Source organism: Rhinoraja longicauda, chromosome 2 (genome assembly GCF_053455715.1).
Source record: "Rhinoraja longicauda isolate Sanriku21f chromosome 2, sRhiLon1.1, whole genome shotgun sequence".
Classification (NCBI taxonomy): domain Eukaryota; kingdom Metazoa; phylum Chordata; class Chondrichthyes; order Rajiformes; family Arhynchobatidae; genus Rhinoraja; species Rhinoraja longicauda.
Window position 1 is genome coordinate 59,838,220 of NC_135954.1, and position 21,508 is coordinate 59,859,727.

General features: G+C 41.4%; 1 protein-coding gene across 3 annotated transcripts in view; it reads left to right on the top strand.

Annotated features, from left to right (window-relative positions):
- Positions 1-21,508, top strand: part of atp2c1 (ATPase secretory pathway Ca2+ transporting 1) — a 125,804-nt gene that overhangs the window by 61,682 nt on the left and 42,614 nt on the right. For 2 of the 3 annotated variants that reach the window (XM_078419711.1, XM_078419701.1), the window contains exons 5-9: positions 1,052-1,087; positions 6,947-7,008; positions 8,088-8,196; positions 19,153-19,308; positions 21,067-21,135. In XM_078419711.1, coding sequence (XP_078275837.1) covers positions 1,052-1,087; positions 6,947-7,008; positions 8,088-8,196; positions 19,153-19,308; positions 21,067-21,135 — 432 coding nt within the window. The remainder of the gene's footprint in view (positions 1-1,051; positions 1,088-6,946; positions 7,009-8,087; positions 8,197-19,152; positions 19,309-21,066; positions 21,136-21,508) is intronic. The other variant, XM_078419719.1, reaches the window with a different exon arrangement.

Sequence of the window (21,508 nt, forward strand, 5' to 3'; positions counted from 1 at the left end):
GTGCTTTCGTAACAACCTGGAGCTCAATACTCTTAAGAAGGTGGAACTGATTGTAGACTTTAGTAGAGATCCCCCTCCCCTCCCCCCACTCACCATCAACAACACCACAGTCACATCTGTGGAATAATTTAAGTTCCTTGGAACCACCATCTCCAAGGACCTTAAATGGAGGGGCGCCATCGACTCCACAGTCAAAAAGGCCCAGCAGAGGATGTACTTCCTGCAGCAGCTGAGGAAACACAATCTGCCACAGGCAATGATGGTCCAATTCTATACTGCCATCGTAGAGTCTGTCCTCACCTTCTTCCTCATGGTCTGGTTTGGCTCAGCCACCAAGCACGACATCCGGAGGCTGCAACGAATCGTTCGATCAGCTGCAAAGGTTGTTGGCTGCAACCTCCCCCCCCCCCCGAATTGACGAACTGTACACTGCAATGGCCAGGAAGCGAGCGGGCAAGATCATCTCTGACCCCTCTCACCCTGGCCACAAACTCTTTGAAGCACTTGCCTCTGGAAGGCGACTCTGGACTGTCAAAGCCGCCACAGCCCGACAAAAACAGATTTTTTCCGTGAGTAGTAGCTCTACTCAACAACCAAAAGTCTGTAGTCTCTTTTTGCTCTGGTTTATTTCACTCACGTGTTTAAACTATAATGTTGTATTCTGAATGTTTTAATGTTTTATGCTTTATTCTAAATTGTTTACTGTATGTTCGTGTTGTTACTTGCGAACGGGGCACCAAGGCACATTCCTTGTATGTGTACATACTTGACTGATAAACTTATTCATAAACTCATAAACTCAATGTGCACGCAAGCATTTAGATTTTGAGAATATAGAACTAATTTTATTAATCTTACAGATCTGACATTCTTATATGATGCTATGCAATTATTATGTATCTAAAATTTATATTTTTATATAAACAATTATGCAGTCATGAAAATATTTTATATTAAATGACCATTATTTAATCTCCTGTTGATTCCTAACAGAAAAATAAGGATGATTATAATGCAGAATAATCACATTTTTTCTCTTCCTCTTTGAAAGGCTATTATAATTGTGGTTACAGTGGCTTTTGTGCAGGTATGTATTTTTCTATGTTCCTAATTTTAAAAGCTAATTTAAACACAGAATTGCAAATTTACACTGAGTTTAGGGCTACCAGGAAAACGATCAAGATTGTCAACAATTTTGAACTTGCACAGTGCCCTCCATAATGTTTGGGACAAAGACACATCATTTATTTATTTGCCTCTGTACTCTACAATTTGAGATTTGTAATAGAAAAAAATCACATGTGGTTAAAGTGCACATTGTCAGATTTTAATAAAGGCCATTTTTATACATTTTGGTTTCACCATGTGGTTGCTCTTTCAACATTACAGCAGTGTTTCTACATAGTCCCTCAATTTCAGGGCACCATAATGTTTGGGACACAGCAATGTCATGTAAATGAAAGTAGTCATGTTTAGTATTTTGTTGCATATCTTTTGCATGCAATGACTGCTTGAAGTCTGCAATTCATGGACATCACCAGTTGCTGGGTGTCTTCTCTGGCCAGACCTGTATTGCAGCTATCTTTAGCTTATGCTTGTTTTGGGGGCTAGTCCCCTTCAGTTTTCTCTTCAGCATATCAAAGGCATGCTTAATTGGGTTTAGATCGAATGATTGACTTACCCATTCAAGAATTGACCATTTTTTAGCTTTGAAAAACTCCTTTGTTGCTTTAGCAGTATGTTGGGGATCATAGTCTTGCTGTAGAATGAACTGCCGGCCAATGAGTTTTGAGGCATTTGTTTGAACTTGAGCAGACAGGAAGTGTCTATACACGTCAGAATTCATTATGCTACTACCATCAGCAGTTGTATCATCAGTGACGATAGATGAGCCAGTACCTTCAGCAGCCATATATGCCCAGGCGATAACACCCCCACCAGTGTTCTGTGTTTCACAGATGAGGTGGTATGCTTTGGATCTTAGGCAGTTCCTTCTCTCCTCCATACTTTGCTTTTGCCATCACTCTGATATAAGTTAATCTTCGTCTCATCTGTCCACAAGACCTTTTTCCAGTACTTCTTGGCAAACTGTAACCTGGCCATCCTATTTTGCGGCAAACCAGTGGTTTGCATCTTGCAGTGTAGCCTCTGTATTTCTGTTCGTGAAGTCTTCTACGGGCAGTGGTCATTGACAAATCCCCTCCTGACTCCTCAAGAGTGTTTCTGATCTGTCAGACAGGTGTTTGGGGATTTTTCTTTATTATAGAGAGAATTCTTTTGTCATCAGCGTGGAGGTCTTCTTTGGCCTGCCAGTCCCTTTAGTAATCCCTTTGGCGATTAGTAAGCTCACCAGTGCTCTCTTTCTTCTTAATGATGTTCTAAATAGTTGATTTTGGTAAGCCTAAGGTTTGGCTGATAACAGTTTTATCCTTGTTTCTCAGTCTCATAATGGCTTGTTTGACTTTCATTGGCACAACTTTGGTCCTCATGTTGATCAACAGCAATAAAAGTTTCCAAAGGTGATGGAAAGACTGGAGGAAAGACTAGGTGCTGAGAGCTCATAACAACACCTGTGAAGCCATGTGTCCCAAACAATATGGTGCTTTCAAGATGGTGGGAGGGGGCAGGCTATGTAAAAACGCTGCTGTAAATTCTACATGGTGAAACCAAAATGTAGTGGCAAATAAATAAATGATGTGTCTTTGTCCCAAACATTATCGAGGGCACTGTTTATTGTCAGATACTAATGATTTCAGTGATATTGCTTTTATCAGTGTTAGGTATATTACTTCAATCTTTACTTTTCTGATGATGTAAGAGACCATTAGGCCCGAAGTAATTTGCCAGTTTTCAGAGCTTTCCTATCAGTCTCGTTCCCTGCACTAATTTTCCTGACACCTGACATTTTCACCCAGAGAATTGTGATTCTGCGGAATTCTCTGTCACAGAAAGCAGTGGAGGCCAATCCACTGGATGTTTTCAAGAGAGAGTTACATATAGCTCTTCAGGCTAACGGAATCAAGGGATATGGGGAGAAAGCAGGAATGGGGTACTGATTTAGGATGATCAGCCATGATCATATTGAATGGTGGTGCTGGCTCGAATGGCCTATCCCGGCTCCTATTTTCTATGTTTGAACTCTTACCATAAGCTTATCAACTCTACGCAACCCTCTGATTCTTCAGCCACTCATTTACAATAGGGGCAATTTACAGCAGCCAATTAACCCACTAACACATAAAAGGCAGAGTTGGAATAATTCAGCAGAACGTGGGTTAGAACCCTTCTTCGGGTCCTGACCCAAAACGTCTGTGTTCTCCAGAGACGTTGCCTGACCTGCTGAGTTACTCCAGAAATTGTCCCGAGTGTGTGTAGGATAGTGTTAATGTGCGGGGATCGTTGGACAGTGCAAACCTGGTGGGCCTGTTTCCGCACTGTATCCCTAAACAAAAACCTAGAGAAATTGATATATGAATCCATGCTGATTTCAATCCATCCAGCACAGGGACCTAAATGGAAAATGGACACGAAATGCTTGAGTAACTCAGCAGGACAGGCAGCATCTCTGGAGAGAAGAGATGGGTGACTTTTCGGGTCAAGCCCTTCTTCAGACTAGAGTCAGGGGAAAGGGAAATGAGGTATAATTGGGGATGGAGAAAGAGATATAGAACAGATGAATGAAGGATATGCAAAAAGATAGCGATGATAAAGGAAACAGGTTTTTGTTAGCTGTTTGCAAGAGGAGAAAGAGAAACTGGTGCAACTTGGGTGGGGGAACGGATGGAGAGAGAGGGAATGCAGGGGTTACGAAGTTAGAGAAATCCACACTCAAACCACTGGGTTGTAAGTTGCCCAAGCGAAATATGAGATGCAGTTCCTCCAATTTGTGTTTAGCCTTACTCTAACAATGGAGGAGGCCTTGGACAGAAAGGTTAGTGTGGGAAGGGGAATTAAAGTGTTTGGCAATCGGGAGATCAGGTAGGTCGGGCAGACTTAGCGAAGGTGTTCAGCGAAAATCTCTCCAGGGCCTGATGGTCTGCATCCCAGAGTACTCGAAGTAGCCCTAGAAATTGTGGATGCATTGGTGATCGTTTTCCAATGTTCTCTCGACTCTGGATAAGTTCCTGTGGACTGGAGGGTAGCCCATAAAACTCAACTTCTTAAGAAATGAGGGAGAGAGACTACAGGGAATTATAGACCAGTTAGCCTTACATCGGTAGTGGGGAAGATGCTTAAGTCGATTGTTAAAGATGTTGTAGCAGCGCATTTGGAAAGCAGTGACAGGATTGGTCCAAGTCAGCATGGATTTATGAAGGGGAAATCATGCTTGACTAATCTGGATTTTTTTGAGAATGTAACAAGTAGAATGGATAAGGGAGAGCCAGTGGATGCGGTGTAGCTGGACTTTCAAAACGCCTTTGACAAGGTCCCACACAAATTAGTGTGCAAAATTAGAGCACATGTTATAGGGGGCAGGAATTGAGATGGTTAGAGAACTGGTTGGCAGACAGGATGCAAGGAGTTAACGGGTCCTTTTCAGTATGGCAGGCTGTGAGTAGTGGGGTGCTGCAAGGCTCTGTGCTGGAACCTCAGTTATTTACAATATATACTAACGATTTAGACAAGGGAATTAAATGTGACCTCTCCAAGTTTGCGGATGACACAAAGCTGGGTGGCAGTGTGGGCTGCGATGAGGATGCTATGAGGCTGCAGGGTGAGTTGGATAGGTTGGGTGAGTGGGCAGATGCATGGCAGATGCAGTATAATGTGGATAAATGTAAAATTATCCACTTTGGTGGCAAGAACAGGAAGGCAGATTATTATCTGAATGGTGTCAGATCAGGAAAAGGGGAGGTGCAATGAGACGGGTGTGCTTGTACATCAGTCACTAAAAGTAAGCATGCAGGTACAGTAGGCAGTGAAGAAAGCTAATGGCATGTTGGCCTTCATTGCGAGAGGATTTGAGTTCCTATTGCAGTTGTACAGGGCCCTGGTGAGACTGCACCTGGAGTATTGTGTGCAATTTTGGTTTCCTAATTTGAGGAAGGACATTATTGCTATTAAGGAAGTGCAGCGTAGGTTCACCAGGTTAATTCCTGGGATGGCGGGACTGACATATGATGAAAGAATGGGTCGACTGGGCTTGTTTTCACTGGAATTTAGGATGAGAGGGGATCTTATAGAAACATAAAATTCCAAAGGGATTAAACAGGCTAGATGCAGGAAAAAATGTTCCTGATGTTGGGGGGAGTCCTGAACCAGCGGGTCACAGTTTAAGAATAAGGAGTAGGCCATTTAGGACTGAGATGAGGAAATACATTTTCACCCAGAGAGTTGTGAATCTGTTGTATTCTCTGCCACAGTTGTTAAAGAATAAGGGGTAGGCCATTGGGAGGCCAATTCACTGGATATTTTCAAGAGAGTTAGATTTAGCTCTTGGGGCAAAAGGAATCAAGGGAAATGGGGGAAAAAGCAGGGACGGGATACTGATTTTAGATGATCAGCCATGATCATATTGAATGACGGTGCTGGCTCGAAGCACTGAATGGCCTACTCCTGCACCTATTTTTCTATGTTCTATGTTTCTATGAAACAATCGCCCACCTTACGTTTGGTGTCGCCGATGTATAAGAGCCCACATCTTGAACTACGGATACAGTAGATGAGGTTGGGGGAGATGGAAGTGAACATCTGCCTAACCTGAGAGGACTGTCGCGGTCCTTGGACAGGGTCGAGGGAGGAATGAAGATGTGGCCGTCCACTCACAGCTTCCCTTGCACTTTTCCATTGTGAAGACTTGCTTACATTTATTTTTGTCATTTGACTTCCATTATTTAAAAACACAATCACAGCAACTTAAAAATCTGTACCTTATTTAATGAGAAAGCCTCAACTCAAATTATTGATGGTTGAAAGATATCTCCCTTTTCCTCAATCCTTGCTAAACAGTTTTCCTTCCGAGTTCACCCACAAAATTATATCAAAAGTTTCACCTGTAGCGTTGACTGTATCTTTCAAGAATTTTGGACTGACACCTTTTAAAACAAAGGAGTTGTTTTGACCATTTTTGAGTACTTCAAGGTATGGCACAGTCCAATTGATTAGTCCAATTCTGCTAGTTCTGAAAGCAACGTGATTATGAATGTACATCCTCCATTCTCATTGCCCTCATCGGTCTTTTTAGCAATGTCGAAGCCATAGACTTCAGCTCCGAATGATAGGCTGGAAGGTTTGATTGCATGGGATTCAAAGAGAGCTAGTCTGGCTTCATGGAAGGAAATAGAGGATGATGGTGGAAGGTTGGTCTTTGAACTTTTTCACACACAAGGTGGTGGGTGTATGGAATGAGCTGCCAGAGATGGTAGTTGAGGCAGGTACTATTACAATGTTTAAGAAACATGTAGACAGATACATGGATAGGACAGGTTTAGAGGAATATATGGGCCGAACTCAGGCAGGTGGGATATGTTGGTCAGTGTAGGCAAATTGGGCCAGAGGGCCTGTTTCTGCACTTTATGACTCTACGATATGATTAGTAAGTTTGCAGATGACAAGAAAGTAGGCGGTATCGTAGAAAGCGAAGATGCTTATCAAAAATTACAGCAGGATTTTGATCCGTTAGGCAAGTCGACTGAGGAATGTTTAATGAAGTTCAAAGCAGATAAGTGCAGATGTTACTTTTTGGGAAGTCAAAGTACTAGTAATTAAACATGAGAAGTAAGTTTACTTAATGTGTTTTTCTGCATCTGTATTGATGACAACAAAATAAACAAACCTCAACATGAGCACTGTTATGTAAAAACAATAGATAAGATAAAAACAAAAAATGCAGGAAAAACTCGCACATCAAATGTGGAAAGGAAACCATGGAATGTATGCTATATTTTAAAATGCTGTAAATTTTCGTGTGCAAAGACATAATTGTATTTTTGCTAATATCTGACAGGAATATCGATCAGAAAAATCCCTTGTAGAGCTCAGCAAATTGGTTCCTCCAGAATGCCATTGGTATGATCTTTATTTCCCTGAGTTTTTATTTTCTTTAATGTTCTTTCGTTACTAATGCCTGACAGTAGCAAAAGTAAGCTGTATGGTGTTGGTATCACAGGGATTGGTAATTAATTCCATTTTGTGTCATTTATACCATAAGAATTTAACAATTGTTTAATGTGCTCAACAAAGGCAGTAATTTTTTCCTGCTGTAGATTTATTTTATTGCTTGTCGGCCCTTTCAACCAACCTATTTTTATTCCTTTTTTTGGTCTATTACTATCCTCCCCACTGATAGCCACACATCCAAGATATATATATCACTGCAAATTTGGAAATTTTATTCTGCATATCCATGTTCTGTGGACAAAAAAACCCCAATTGGTGCCAGCATGGAACCTTGGGGAACAACGCTGATAATCATAAGTAATCACCTAGTCATTGCCACTACTCTTTTTCCTTCTGGTTTTCTTTGCCAGTTCCCTATCCATGCTGTCAGAAACCATTTAACAATGCTTCAGTTTTGCTATCAGTTTTCTGCATGGGACTTGATCAAATCCTTTGACATTTTATGCATCCCCTTTGTTAGTCTTCTCTATTACCTTATCAAACAAAAAGGTTAGTTGAAATATGATTTGAAGGTTTGGCATATACCACCTTTTTCTTTCATCAACACTTTTTGTTTATCATCGATGGAGCTTTGGCTTCCTTGTTTTTTTTTCCCCTTTTATGACCAAATCCATCCTCCTCATTATTAGGGAGTTCCTCAGCAGTGGTAGAAGCTTGCATGAATAAACAGGGCATAACATTTGATTTAACTATTGTTTAACTTGATACATTTCCTAGAAGGCAATAATCAAAGCAACAGGAGATGCTCTTGAGGCTCGGCTGGGGTAAAATTCCGGGGGTAGAAGTTACTCTTAAACTAAATCTTGGTACACCTAAAGTTGGACTAACACAAAATGGTAACAACATTCCCTACCTCACCTTAACAAGAACAAGGCTCGCATACAAACAATAGCAATGTAATGTAATGAATTGGGCTTTATTTTTTTTTGTTCACTGTTTTGGCTTGAGTTTTTCTTTATTTACCCTAGTGTAAGGGAAGGAAGGGTGGAACACTTGCTTGCCCGAGAACTGGTTCCAGGCGACACTGTTTGCTTGACTGTTGGTGATAAAGTGCCTGCTGACCTACGCTTGTTTGAGGTAATGAATGGGTCTACCAAAGTAATATTTTTGTTTTGATGTTGTAGTTGCACTTTGTTCCACAATTTCCTTGAAGCTATGAGAAAATTGCCATGCAAGATTTTTAAACTTTTCTTTAAAATGTCACATTGCATTGGAACATTGATCAATTTATTCTGTCACTATATCTCTTGCTATTACAAATCCTCAGTGATACCAATAGTTCGTTTCCTACTTGGCTCCTTAGAGGAACGATGATCTTTTATGGTTATGTTCTAACGATCAAGCAAGGGCAGTCTGTTGTTCTTTTTAAAGCATTAATTATCTGAAAATATCTCATGTTATTACATTTGAAGAATGGATGCTTTTGAGTCTGAAATTCTAATATTGATTAAATAAATTTGGAGGCTTTTGGATTCAATAGACAATAGGTGCCGGAGTAGGCCATTCGTCCCTTTGAGCCAGCACTGCATTCAATGTGATCATGGCTGATCATCCCCAATCAGTACCCGTTCCTGCCATGTCCCCATACCCCCTGACTCCGCTGTCATTAAGAGCTCCATCTAACTCTCTCTTGAAAGCATCCAGAGAATTGGCCTCCACTGCCTTCTGAGGCAGCGAATTCCACAGATTTACAACTCTCTGAGTGAACAAGTTTTTCCTCATCTCCGTTCTAAATGGCCTACCCCTTATTCTTAAACTGTGGCCCCAGAGGAGTTTATATTTGTAATATTAATAGTGATGAATGTAAACGTGCACTGCTTCAGATAAAATGGCCATCTGGTGAAGTTTCAACAGGATTATATACCTGCAAAACACCATGCAATGGAGAGCTAAGCAAACTTGCATAAAACAGGTCTGTTTTGCAGGTATATAGTGTGTTGCAGCTTCACCAGATGGGCATCTCATTTGAATGGTGATAAACAATTAAACAGTTAACGGGAGGAAGAGGTTCCAAAAATATCCCTGATCTTAACAATGGTGAGGCCCAGCATATGAGTGCTGAAGCATTTACACCATATTTAGGCAGAACGATTCAATGGATCATTACTTACAACTCCCGAGATGGTAAGCATCAAGATGGTGAGTATCGCAGCATTTATAAATAAAAGCAGGATTGGTCGAAGCAGTCGCAGGCAGGTAGTATAAGAAGATAACTGCAGATGCTGGTACAAATCGAAGGTATTTATTCACAAAATGCTGGAGTAACTCAGCAGGTCAGGCAGGCAGGTAGCATCTGTAGAAAAACACAGTTGGGTTAGCGACCCTTTGTCAAAATTGGGAAAAGAGAGATCTTTAGTTTTAAGTCACAGAGAAGAAGGGGGTGGAAATGAATAGGACAAAGGGAATATCTCTGATAGGATGAACATTAAGATTAGCTCGGAAATGAATGGTAGATGAGGTTATTCAGTGGGTGGGTTAATGAAGCAAGTGAAAGAATGCAATAACTATGCAATGCAAAGCTGTAGGAAATGTTTAGCTCGTCAAGGAAATCCTAAGCTGATGTTACAGATAGATGACCTGCAGCCGAACTGCCCAGTTCTGTGACAGAAGTTGAAGTCTGGTTTCTCAAGTTTTACAATGGATCTTGTATAACATGGTACAGGACCACAGGTGGGATAGGTCAAAGTGCGAGTGAGTGTAAAATTTAAAAATGGTTCACATGTTATAGGAGTCTAATTAGGCCATTTGGCCCATCGAGTCCACTCAGCCATTCAATCACGGCTGATCTCTGCCTCCTAATCCCATTTTCCTGCCTTCTCCCCTTAACCCTTGACACCTGTTCTAATCAAGAATTTGTCTATCTAAGCCTTAAAAAATTTCCACTGACTTAGAAACATAGAAACATAGAAAATAGGTGCAGGAGTAGGCCATTTGGCCCTTCGAGCCTGCACCGCCATTCAATATGATCATGGCTGATCATTCAGCTCAGTAGCCTGTACCTGCCTTCTCTCCATACCCCCTGATCCCTTTAGCAAAAAGGGCCACATCTAACTCCCTCTTAAATATAGCCAATGAACTGGCCTCAACTACCTTCTGTGGCAGAGAATTCCACAGACTCACCACTCTCTGTGTGAAGAAATGTTTTCTCATCTCGGTCCTAAAAGACTTCCCCCTTATCCTTAAGCTGTGACCCCTGGTTCTGGACTCCCCCAACATCGGGAACAATCTTCCTGCATCTAGCCTCTCCAACCCCTTAAGAATTTTATATGTTTCTATAAGATCCCCCCTCAGTCTTCTAAATTCCAGCGAGTACAAGCCCAGTCTATCTAGTCTTTCCTCATATGTAAGTCCCGCCATCCCAGGGATCAATCTGGTGAACCTTCTCTGTACTCCCTCTAAGGCAAGAACGTCTTTCCTCAGGTTAGGAGACCAAAACTGCACACAATACTCCAGGTGCGGTTTCACCAAGGCCCTGTACAACTGCAGCAGAACCTCCCTGCTCTTAAACTCAAATCCTCTTGCTATGAATGCCAACATACCAGTCGCTTTCTTCACTGCCTGCTGCACCTGCATGCTTGCTTTCAATGACTGGTGCACCATGACACCCAGGTCACATTGCATCTCCCCTTCTCCCAATCGGTCACCATTCAGGTAATACTCTGCTTTCCTGTTCTTGCCGCCAAAGTGGATAACCTCACATTTATCCACATTATATTGCATCTGCCATGCATTTGCCCACTCGCCTAATCTATCCAAGTCACTCTGCAGCCTCCTAGCATCCTCCTCGCAGCTAACACTGCCACCCAGCTTCGTGTCATCCGCAAACTTAGAGATGTTGCATTCAATTCCCTCGTCCAAATCATTAATATACACTGTAAATAACTGGGGTCCCAGCACTGAGCCTTGCGGTACCCCACTAGTCACTGCCTGCCATTCCGAAAAGGACCCGTTTATTCCTACTCTTTGCTTCCTGTCCGCCAACCAATTTTCTATCCACCTCAACACTGAACCCTCAATACCGTGTGCTTTAAGTTTGTACACCAATCTCCTATGTGGGACCTTGTCGAAGGCCTTCTGAAAGTCCAGATATAACACATCGACTGGTTCTCCCTTATCCACTCTACTAGTTACATCCTCGAAAAATTCTATAAGATTCGTCAGACATGATTTGCCTTTGGTAAATCCATGCTGACTTTGTCCGATGATTTCACCACTTTCCAAATGTAATGCTATCACATCTTTAATAACTGACTCTAGCATTTTCCCCACTACCGATGTTAGGCTAACTGGTCTATAATTCCCCGTTTTCTCTCTCCCTCCCTTTTTAAAAAGTGGGGTTACATTAGCTACCCTCCAGTCCTCAGGAACTACTCCAGAATCTAAAGAGTTTTGAAAAATTATCACTAATGCATCCACTATTTCTGAGGCTACTTCCTTAAGCACTCTGGGATGCAGCCTATCTGGCCCTGGGGATTTATCTGCCTTTAATCCATTTAATTTACCTAACACCACTTCCCGACTAACCTGGATTTCTCTTAGTTCCTCCATCTCTTTAGACCCCCGGTCCCCCGCTATTTCCGGCAGACGGTTTATGCCTTCCTTAGTGAAGACAGAACCAAAGTATTTGTTCAATTGGTCTGCCATCTCCTTGTTCCCTATGATCAATTCACCTGTTTCCGACTGCAAGGGACCTACATTTGCCTTAACTAATCTTTTTCTCTTGACATATCTATAAAAGCTTTTGCAGTCTGTTTTTATGTTCCTTGCCAGTTTTCCCTCATAATCTATTTTCCCTTTCCTAATTAAGCCCTTTGTCCTCCTCTGCTGGACTCTGAATTTCTCCCAGTCCTCTGGCATGCTACTTTTTCTGGCTAATCTGTATGCTTCATCTTTTGTTTTAATACTATCCTTGATTTCCCTTGTTAGCCACGGATGCACTACCTTTCCTGGTTTGTTCTTTTGCCAAACTGGGATGAACACTTGTTGTAGTTCATCCATGCGACCTTTAAATGCCTTCCATTGCATGTCCACCGTCAACCCTTTCAGCATCAATCGCCAGTCTATCTTGGACAATTCACGCCTCATACCCTCAAAGTTACCTTTCTTTAAGTTCAGAACACTTGTTTCTGTATCGACTTTGTCACTCTCCATCCTAATGAAGAACTCTACCATATTATGATCACTCTTGCCCAAGGGGCCTCGCACAACAAGACTGCTAACTAACCCTTCCTCATTACTCAATACCCAGTCTAGAATGGCCTGTTCTCTCGTTGGTTCCTCGACATGTTGGTTTAGAAAACCATCTCTCAAACATTCCAAGAAATCCTCTTCCTCAGCACCCCTGCCAGTTTGGTTCATCCAATCTATATGTAGATTGAAGTCACCCATTATAACTGCTGCGCCTTTAGTGCATGCATTTCTAATTTCCTGCTTGATGCCATCCCCAACCTCCCTACTGCTGTTAGGTGGCCTGTACACAACTCCCACTAGCGTTTTCTGCCCCTTAGTGTTTCGTAGCTCTACCCATATCGATTCCACTTCCTCCAAGCTAATGTCCTTCCTTTCCACTGCTTTAATCTCCTCTCTAACCAGTAACGCTACCCCACCTCCTTTTCCTTTCTGTCTATCCCGCCTGAATATAGAATATCCCTGGATGTTGAGCTCCCAGCCTTGGTCACCCTGGAGCCATGTCTCCGTAATCCCAACTATATCATAATCATTAATAACTATCTCCACATTTAATTCATCCACCTTATTACGTATACTCCTTGCATTGAGACACAAAGCCTTCAGGCTTGTTTTTACAACTCTCTTACCCCTTGTACAATTATGTTGAAAAGTGGCCCTTTTTGATTTTTGCCCTGGATTTGTCTGCCTGCCACTTTTACTTTTCACCTTGCTTCTACCCTCATTTTACACCCCTCTATCTCTCTGCTCCAGCTCCCATCCCCCTGCCACATTAGTTTAAATCCTCCCCGACAGCACTAGCAAACACTCCCCCTAGGACATTGGTTCCATTCCAGCTCAGGTGCAGACCGTCCTGTTTGGCCTCCACAGCCCTGTGGTAGTGAGTTCCACAGATTAACTACCCTCTGACTAAAGAAGTTCCTCCTCACCTCCTTTCTAAAAGAGCGCCCTTTAATTCTGAGGCTATGACCTCTGGTCCTGGACTCTCCCACCAGTGGAAACACCCTTTCCACATCCACTCTATCTATGCCTTTCATTATTCTGTATGTTTCAATGAGGTCCCCCCTCAAACTTCTAAACTCCAGCGAGCAGAGGCCTAGTGCTGTCAAATGCTCATCATATGCTAACCCACTCATTCCTGGAATCATTCTTGTAAGCCTCTTCTGGTCCCTCTCCAGAGCCAGCACATCCTTCCTCAGATATGGGGCCCAAATGCATACAAATCACAGTACAAATGCGGCCTGACCAGCGCCTTATAGTGCCTCGGCATTTCTTCTCTGTTTTTGTATTCCAGTCCTCTTGATATACACAGATGAACCAAAACATTGTGACCTGATGAGCCAAAACATTATGACCACCTGCCTAATATGCTGTTGGTCCTCCATGTGCAGCCCTTTATGCAGCAGGGTGCGATGCACTGTGTATTGTGACACATTCCTCCCGTGACCACCATTAAAAATTTCTGTGACTTGTGCCACAGTAAACCTTCTGTCGGTTCGGGCCAGACGGGACAGCCGTTGTTGCCCTCGATCATTGATGAGCCTTGGGCGCCCAACACCCTGTCGCCGGTTTGTGGTTTGTCCCTCCTTGGACTATTGTCAGTAGGTACTCACCACTGCTGACCGGGAGCACCCCACAAGCCTTGTCGTTTCGGAGATGCTCTGACCCAGTCGTCTGGCCAAAACAATTTGGCCCTTGTCAAAGTCGCTCAGTTCTTTACTCCTGCCCATTTCTCCTGCATCCAACAAATCAACTTCAAGAACTGACTGTTCACTTGCTGCCTAATATATCCCACCCCTTGACAGGTGCCATTGTAACAAGATAATCAATGTTATCCACTTCACCTGTCAGTGGTCATAATGTTTTGGCTCATCGATGTAAATGCTTGCATTGAATTTGCCATCCTTATTACCTATTCGACATGCAAATTAACTTCTTGGGAGTCCTGCACCAGCACTCCCAAGACCCTTTGCATCTCCGATTTCTGGATTCCCCATTTAGAAAATAATCTTGTTGTAGTTCATCCATGCGACCTTTAAATGCCTTCCATTGCATAATCTATGCCTTTATTCTTATTATCAAAATGCATGACTCCGTGCTTTGCTATACTGAATTTCATCTGCCACTTCTCTGCCCACTCTCGTAACCTGTCCAAGTCCTTCTGCAGCGTCCTTGCTTCCTTTATACTGCCTGCCCCATCACTTATTTTAGCATCATCTGCAAACATGGCCACAAAGCTTTCAATCTCCCTATCCAAATCATTAATATACAATGTGAAGAGAAGCAACCCTAGCACTGACCCTTGCAGAACTCCACGAGTCACTGGCAGTCAACCTGTAAAAGCGCCTTTTATTGCAACTCTTTGCCTTATGGCATCCAGCCAACCTGCTATCCATGTTCGTATCTTCCCTTCAATTCCATGGGCTCTCATCTTCCCTAGCATCCTGGCGTGTGGCACCTTATCGAAGGCCTTCTGAAAATCTAGGTAAACAACATCTACAGCCTCCCCTCTATCTGTCCTGCTATTAACTTCAAAGAACAGCAGATTTGTCAGGCAAGATCTTTCCTTCAAAAACCCATGCTGACTTCGGCCTATTTTATCGTGAACTTCCAAGTACTGCGTAACCTTATCCTTTATAATTGACTCTAAAATCTTACCAAGTGCCGAAGTCAGGCTAACCGGCCGAGTAGTAATAGAATCTACTACTAGTAGTAGTAGTAGTAGAATGAGGAGTAGAATCTATGGGGACAGTAGAAATTTGGGGAGAATAAAATAAAATGATGGTCGGCAACAGAAACCTTTGGCTTTGTCGTAATCATCAATGCTGTCTGGCCTGGATTAATCTGTGTCTTTCTAGTGCATGTTTACTCTGTCTCTTTAAATTAATTTCAGTAATTTTGACATTGAAGTTAAACTAGCCAGCCTGCAACACTCTGTTTATCCCTTCTCTTATTTAAACAATGGTACAACATTTTCCTCTGATGCCATTCACGTAGCTGGGAGGATTGAAAGATGCTTAGAGTATTTGGAATTTCTATCCATTTTTTTTAACTACGAGGGAGAAATTTCATGTCAAATGGAGAAGTGGCATCCTCTCAGAGGAGCAAGCAGAGGTCAGATATTAAGGATTTGTCATTGCTAGGCCAATAGTTATAATGCACCTGGTTAGGAGCAGTCTTGAAGTGGCCAAGGAAACCAAATAGCCTTTGAGTTACAGGAAGAACACTGGATAGACAATCTGTTCCTGATGTGTGTTATGTATGGTATTCCTGCTGACGTTCTTAAGGTTTGGAGAGAGATTTTTAATGCAAATTGACAGGGTCACCTCCCCTGTTTGACAATAATAGGAGATGCCAGGGGTTTCTTCAGGCTTCCTCTGAAATCCCAAAAATAAGCAGATTAACGTGTTAATTGGTTTTGGTAAATTTCTCTGTGTAGATGAGTAGTAGAATCTATAAGGACGATAGAAATTTGGGGAGAATAAAATAAAATTATGGTCAGCATGGGTTTGGTGGGGCAAAATGCCTATTTCTCTATTGAATGACTCCAAAGCTGTTAAGTGTCAATTTATCATTGTTAATTTACTGTTAATTTATCATTGTTAATTTACTATTGCATCTTTGATGTGGTTTTCAAATCTACCATGGCAAATCAGCACCTTTTGAGATTTTAGAATCTCGTTTAAGTCAAGTTTTATATAAAAATTGGAAATAATTTAGTTCAATAATGTATTATTATTCCCTGAAGGTGTCTGAGTTTATTAATTGACTTTTCATTGCATAGTTGTAGATCTGAAATAGCTTGTTCCCTCGATGGTTCATTGTGCCACTGATTTTTGAAAGCCATCACTTAAACTCTCCATGATTTCACCCCTTCTCTATCATTGCTATTTTTGTTTGCCCTATCTATATGTGGACTAAAATTCCCATGATTATTCTACTAGCCTAGTTGCACGAATCTCATAATTTTCTGTTTTATAATTTGCTCTACATTGCTTACACCTCCCGTTTATTTTTTGTTCTGCACTTTGCTGTTTTGTTGTTCCAGTCAAAATGATTCTACTACTTGACTTTCTGAGCCAAGATTCTTTCTTTAGAGTCATGCAGCCTTCTGGCCTAACTTATTTACATCGACCAAGTTGCCCATTTATGCAACTCCCGTTTGACCCATATCCCTCTTAAGCCTTATATTTTAAAAATATGGTTATGGTACATACCCCAACTTCTTCCTCTAGCACCTCGTTCCAAAAATGTATACATATATGTGTGAAAGAGCCGGTTCCTATTCAATTCTTGATTCCCAGACTGTGGGGAAAATGGCCGTGGGCATTCACCCTGTGACAACCCACTGAATTTGAGCATATTGCTAAGTGGAGGAAAATAAACTAAGAAGCATTCCTTTAGTAAATGTGAATGAAGAGGAAAGAGCCCAGCACTAAATTCCAACACTTTCACCAGCGATGGTCAGTGGTACAAGTTCCACTAAGTCCTACTTTCCAATGTCTTTATCCTAGTTATTAATATTAGTGCTATTCCGTTTTTCAATTTACCCATCTGTTCCAAAAGTTAAATATCGTAGGACCACTCCTTGAATACTGTGGGTGATATTGCTGGTGTTATCAAAAAATGGATTTACTTGCCGTCGAAGGAAAGTAGCTGATTCACCATACTAAGTGGATGATGGATTTATTGAATGAGGAAAGATTAAATCGACTGAGACTATAAGAATAAGAGGATATCCTGTAGGAAACCTACAAGATTATTTTTTGCCATCCCTGTACACAAGCACTATCCTACACACTAGGGACAATTTACAATTTTTACCAAAACCAATTGACCTACAACCCTGTACGTCTTTGGAGAGTGGAAGGAAACCAGAGCGCTCGTGGAAACCCATGTGGTCATGGGGAGAATGTACAAACTCTGTCCACACAGCACCCATAGTCAGGATCGAATCCGGGTCTCTGGCGCTATAGGGCAGCAACTCTACCACTGCGCCACTGTGCACCCTATCTGACTTTCTCAATTTAGTACTCATATTTTCAATTAATCTTGACCTGCTAATCTGTTTATTCCATGTTCAGAAATAGATCATCTTTCATACAAAAAAATGCTTAATGTTAAAAGAATAAAAGCGGAAGTATTTTTTGCAGTGTTTTGAGCGCACTTCCGAATAAACTTGGATGTAAATGTTTTTAACCAGTGTGGTTTTATGACATTTCATCAACCTGATTTGTCTCATATGAATGTGTGAGGCAAATTATTTTTAATCATGTGCATTTATATGAAATGGATGTGTAACGGTTTTACTTTTTTTGGATTCCCACAGATTAAATTTGAATCTTTGACTACAATTCCAACTAGAAATCTCTCATTGTGCTTTAAAAAACAACTGTCAGTCATAATGAATAGTGTTAGACTTTATGTAGAAACAAGTCACGGACCCATGTCCTTCTGAGAGATGCTGCCTGACCCCGCTGAGCTACTCCAACTCTGTGTTAGCATTAGACTTTACCTGCACTACCCAAATTTGCAACCTGCCATCAAGATGAAGGACAGGAGACCTCCCGAGATCCAGGCTTAAAAACACTAAATATTATCCTTAAAAAAGTAATTTAATGACTCCTGCTGATATGAGAGAAAGTTGCTTTTCATCAGTTTTGCCTTTTCTTAAACACATTTATAGTTTAGAATGTAGATGGTTTCCAGTGTGTTACTCAGTCTTTGCATGTCACCAAAGTTACGCTATTCAAGTTATTTTTCTGCTTGTTGTTTTGCCCTTCGTTATTTATGACAACCCATTTTGCAAAAATTGTGCCAAAATGCCAGCAGGTAGTTGTCCTTATTTCTGGATTCTGTACTGCACTTCTCCACTATTGTCAAGCTGGAAAGGGCACAGAGAAGATTTACATGGATGTTGGCAGGGCTAGAGGGTCTGAGCTATAGGGAGAGGTTGAGTAGACTGTGACTCTATTCCTTTGAGCACAGGAGGATGAGGGGTGATCTTAGTGAGGTGTATAAAATCATGAGAGGAATAGATGGGTAAAGTCTCTTGCCCAGAGTAGGTGAATCGAGGACCAACGGACAAGTTTAAGGTGAAGGGGAAAAGATTTAATAGGAATCTGAGGGGTAACATTTTCACACTAAGGGCGGTGGTTGTATGGAACAAGCTGCCAGATGAGGTAGTTGAGGCAGGGATTATCCTAACATTTAAGAAACAGCTAGGCAGGTACATGGATAGGACAGGTTTGGAGGGATATGGACCAAATGCGAGCAGGTGGGACTAGTGCAGCTGGGATATGTTGGCCGTTGTGGGCAGGTTGGGCCGAAGGGCCTGTTTCCACATTATATCATTCTATGACTCTAAAATGAAACTTAAAAGAATATAGAAAGTTAGCACCAAAGCACTATTTACTTAATGGAATTCTAGGGACTGGAATAATGAGATTAGCTGGTTGAAAGCATGACTGTTTGTTTTGAAAAGGCATTTCAGCAGTTTAATCAGCATTTTCATGAACCTCCTGATCTGGTGCTCTCCCTTGAAATCTACCCCAAAATCTTATCATTTGTAGCTCTCACTTAAATTTGCCCACATCCTCAGGCTGTGCAAGACCTGACCTCAGTGTATCTGTAATAAGGGAGATAACATGTTTATATTTGTATGACCTATTCTGGGAGAATGCATTTGAGAACATGCAATAAAGTCATAACTAGGCTAATTTGTGATGTCGTTCCCATTTAAATCATTTGCCAGAAATGTGCTAGTATTTGAAAGGTATGAGAAACTAGTCGGGGAATATTTGTGTTTGATTTTTATGTAAGCAAATAATGTTCTTCTGTCTTAAGGTTGTGGATACATCCATTGATGAGTCGAGCCTTACAGGAGAGACTTCACCATGTTCAAAATCAACATCTCAGCAGCCAACAGCTACGAATGGCGACCTGACATCCAGAAATAATATTGCTTTTATGGGCACATTGGTTAGATGTGGTAGGGCAAAGGTAATTTTGACTAATGAGCTTGTTTCAATACAAAGATAAATGAATAGGATTTTGTTAAGTCAACAGTTTGGAAATTACTATTGTATGATTTCCTTCCACAGTGCTCTCCATAATGTTTGCGACAAAGACCCATCATTTATTTATTTCCTCTGTACTCTACAATTTGAGATTTGTAATAGAAAAAATCACATGTGGTTAAAGTGCACATTGTCAGATTTTATTAAAGGGTATTTTTATACATTTTGGTTTCACCATGTAGAAATTACAGCAGTGTTTATACATAGTCCCCCCATTTCACGGCACTATAATGTTTGGGACACAGTAATGTTGTGTAAATGAAAGTAGTCATGTTTGGTATTTTGTTGCATATCCTTTGCATGCAATGACATCACCAGTTGCTGGGGGCTAGTCCCCTTCAGTTTTCTCTTCAGCATATAAAAGGCATGCTCAATTGGGTTCAGATCCGGTGATTGACTTGGCCACAAGAATTGCCCATTTTTTAGCTTTGGAAAACTCCTTTGTTGCTTTAGCAGTATGTTTGGGATCATTGTCTTGCTGTAGAATGAACCACTGGCCAATGAGTTTTGAGGCATTTGTTTGCACTTGAGCAGACAGGATGTGTTTGTACACTTCAGAATTCATTATACCACTACCATCAGCAGTTGTATCATCAATGAAGATGCGTGAGCCAGTACCTTCAGCAGCCATACATGCCCAGGCCAGAACACCCCCACCACCATATTTCACAGATGAGGTGGTATGCTTTGGATCTTGGGCAGTTCCTTCTTTCTTCCATACGTTGCTCTTGCCATCACTCTGATATAAGATAATCTTCGTCACATCTGCCCACAAGACCTTTTTCCAGAACTATGGTTGCTCTTTTAAGTACTTCTTGGCAAACTGTAACCTGGTTGTCCTATTTTTGCGGCTAACCAGTGGTTTGCATCTTGCAGTGTAGCCTCTGTATTTCTGTTCATGAAGTCTTCTGCGGACAATGGTCATTGACAAATCCACACCTGACTCCTGAAGAGTGTTTCTGATCTGTCGGACAGGTGTTTGGGGATTTTTCTTTATTACAGAGAGAATTCTTCTGTCATCAGCTATGGAGGTCTTCCTTGGCCTGCCAGTCCCTTTGTGATTAGTAAGCTCACCAGTGCTCTCTTTCTTCTTAATGATGTTCCAAACAGTTGATTCTGGTAAGCCTAAGGTTTGGTTGATGTCTCTAACAGTTTTATTCTTGTTTCCCAGTCTCATAATAGCTTATTTGACTTTCATTGGCACAACTTTGGTCCTCATGTTGATAAACAGCAATAAAAGTTTCCAAAGGTGTTGCAAAGACTGGAGGAAAGACTAGGTGCTGAGAGCTCTCTTATACCTGCATTATGGAGGCGTTTAAACTCACCTGAGCAATTACAAACACCCGTGAAGCCATGTGTTCCAATCATTATGGTGCCCTGAAATGGGGGGACTGTATAAACACAGCTGTGATTTCTACACGGTGAAACCAAAATGTTTAAAAATACCCTTTAATAAAATTTGACAATGTGCACAAAACCACATGTGATTTTTTTTTCTATTACAAATCTCAAATTGTGGAGTACAGAGGCAAATAAATTAATGATGGGTCTTTGTCCCAAACATTATGGAGGTAACTATGTAACATCACAAAATGCAGGCTCTCCAAGCTAATTTAATCTGAAACACAGCGTAGCATGTTCCATGTAATAGGTTGTTTACATTTGATCACTTTTTTTCCAGGGCATTGTTATTGGGACAGGAGAGAACTCTGAATTTGGAGAGGTTTTTAAAATGATGCAGGCTGAAGAAGTAAGTTGTTATTATTCATTTGTCAAGTCAAATCAAGTCAATTTTATTTGTATAGCACATTTAAAAACAACCCACGTTGACCAAAGTGCTGTACATTTGATTAGGAAAAAAAAAAGAAACATACGTGTATTAGCTATTAAAATGTGTAGGAAAATAACTGCAGATGCTGGTTCAAATCAAAGGTATCACAAAATGCTGGAGTAACTCAGCGGGTCAGGCAGTATCTCTGGAGAGAAGGAACGGGTGAGAGTTTCGGGTTGTGACGCTTCTTCGGACGGGTCATTAAAATGTTGTCTTTTTCCTGTTCTCAGGGAAGTTTAACTTTCGCACTTTCATACCCAGATTATTTGTTGAGAGCTGTTGCATTTCAACA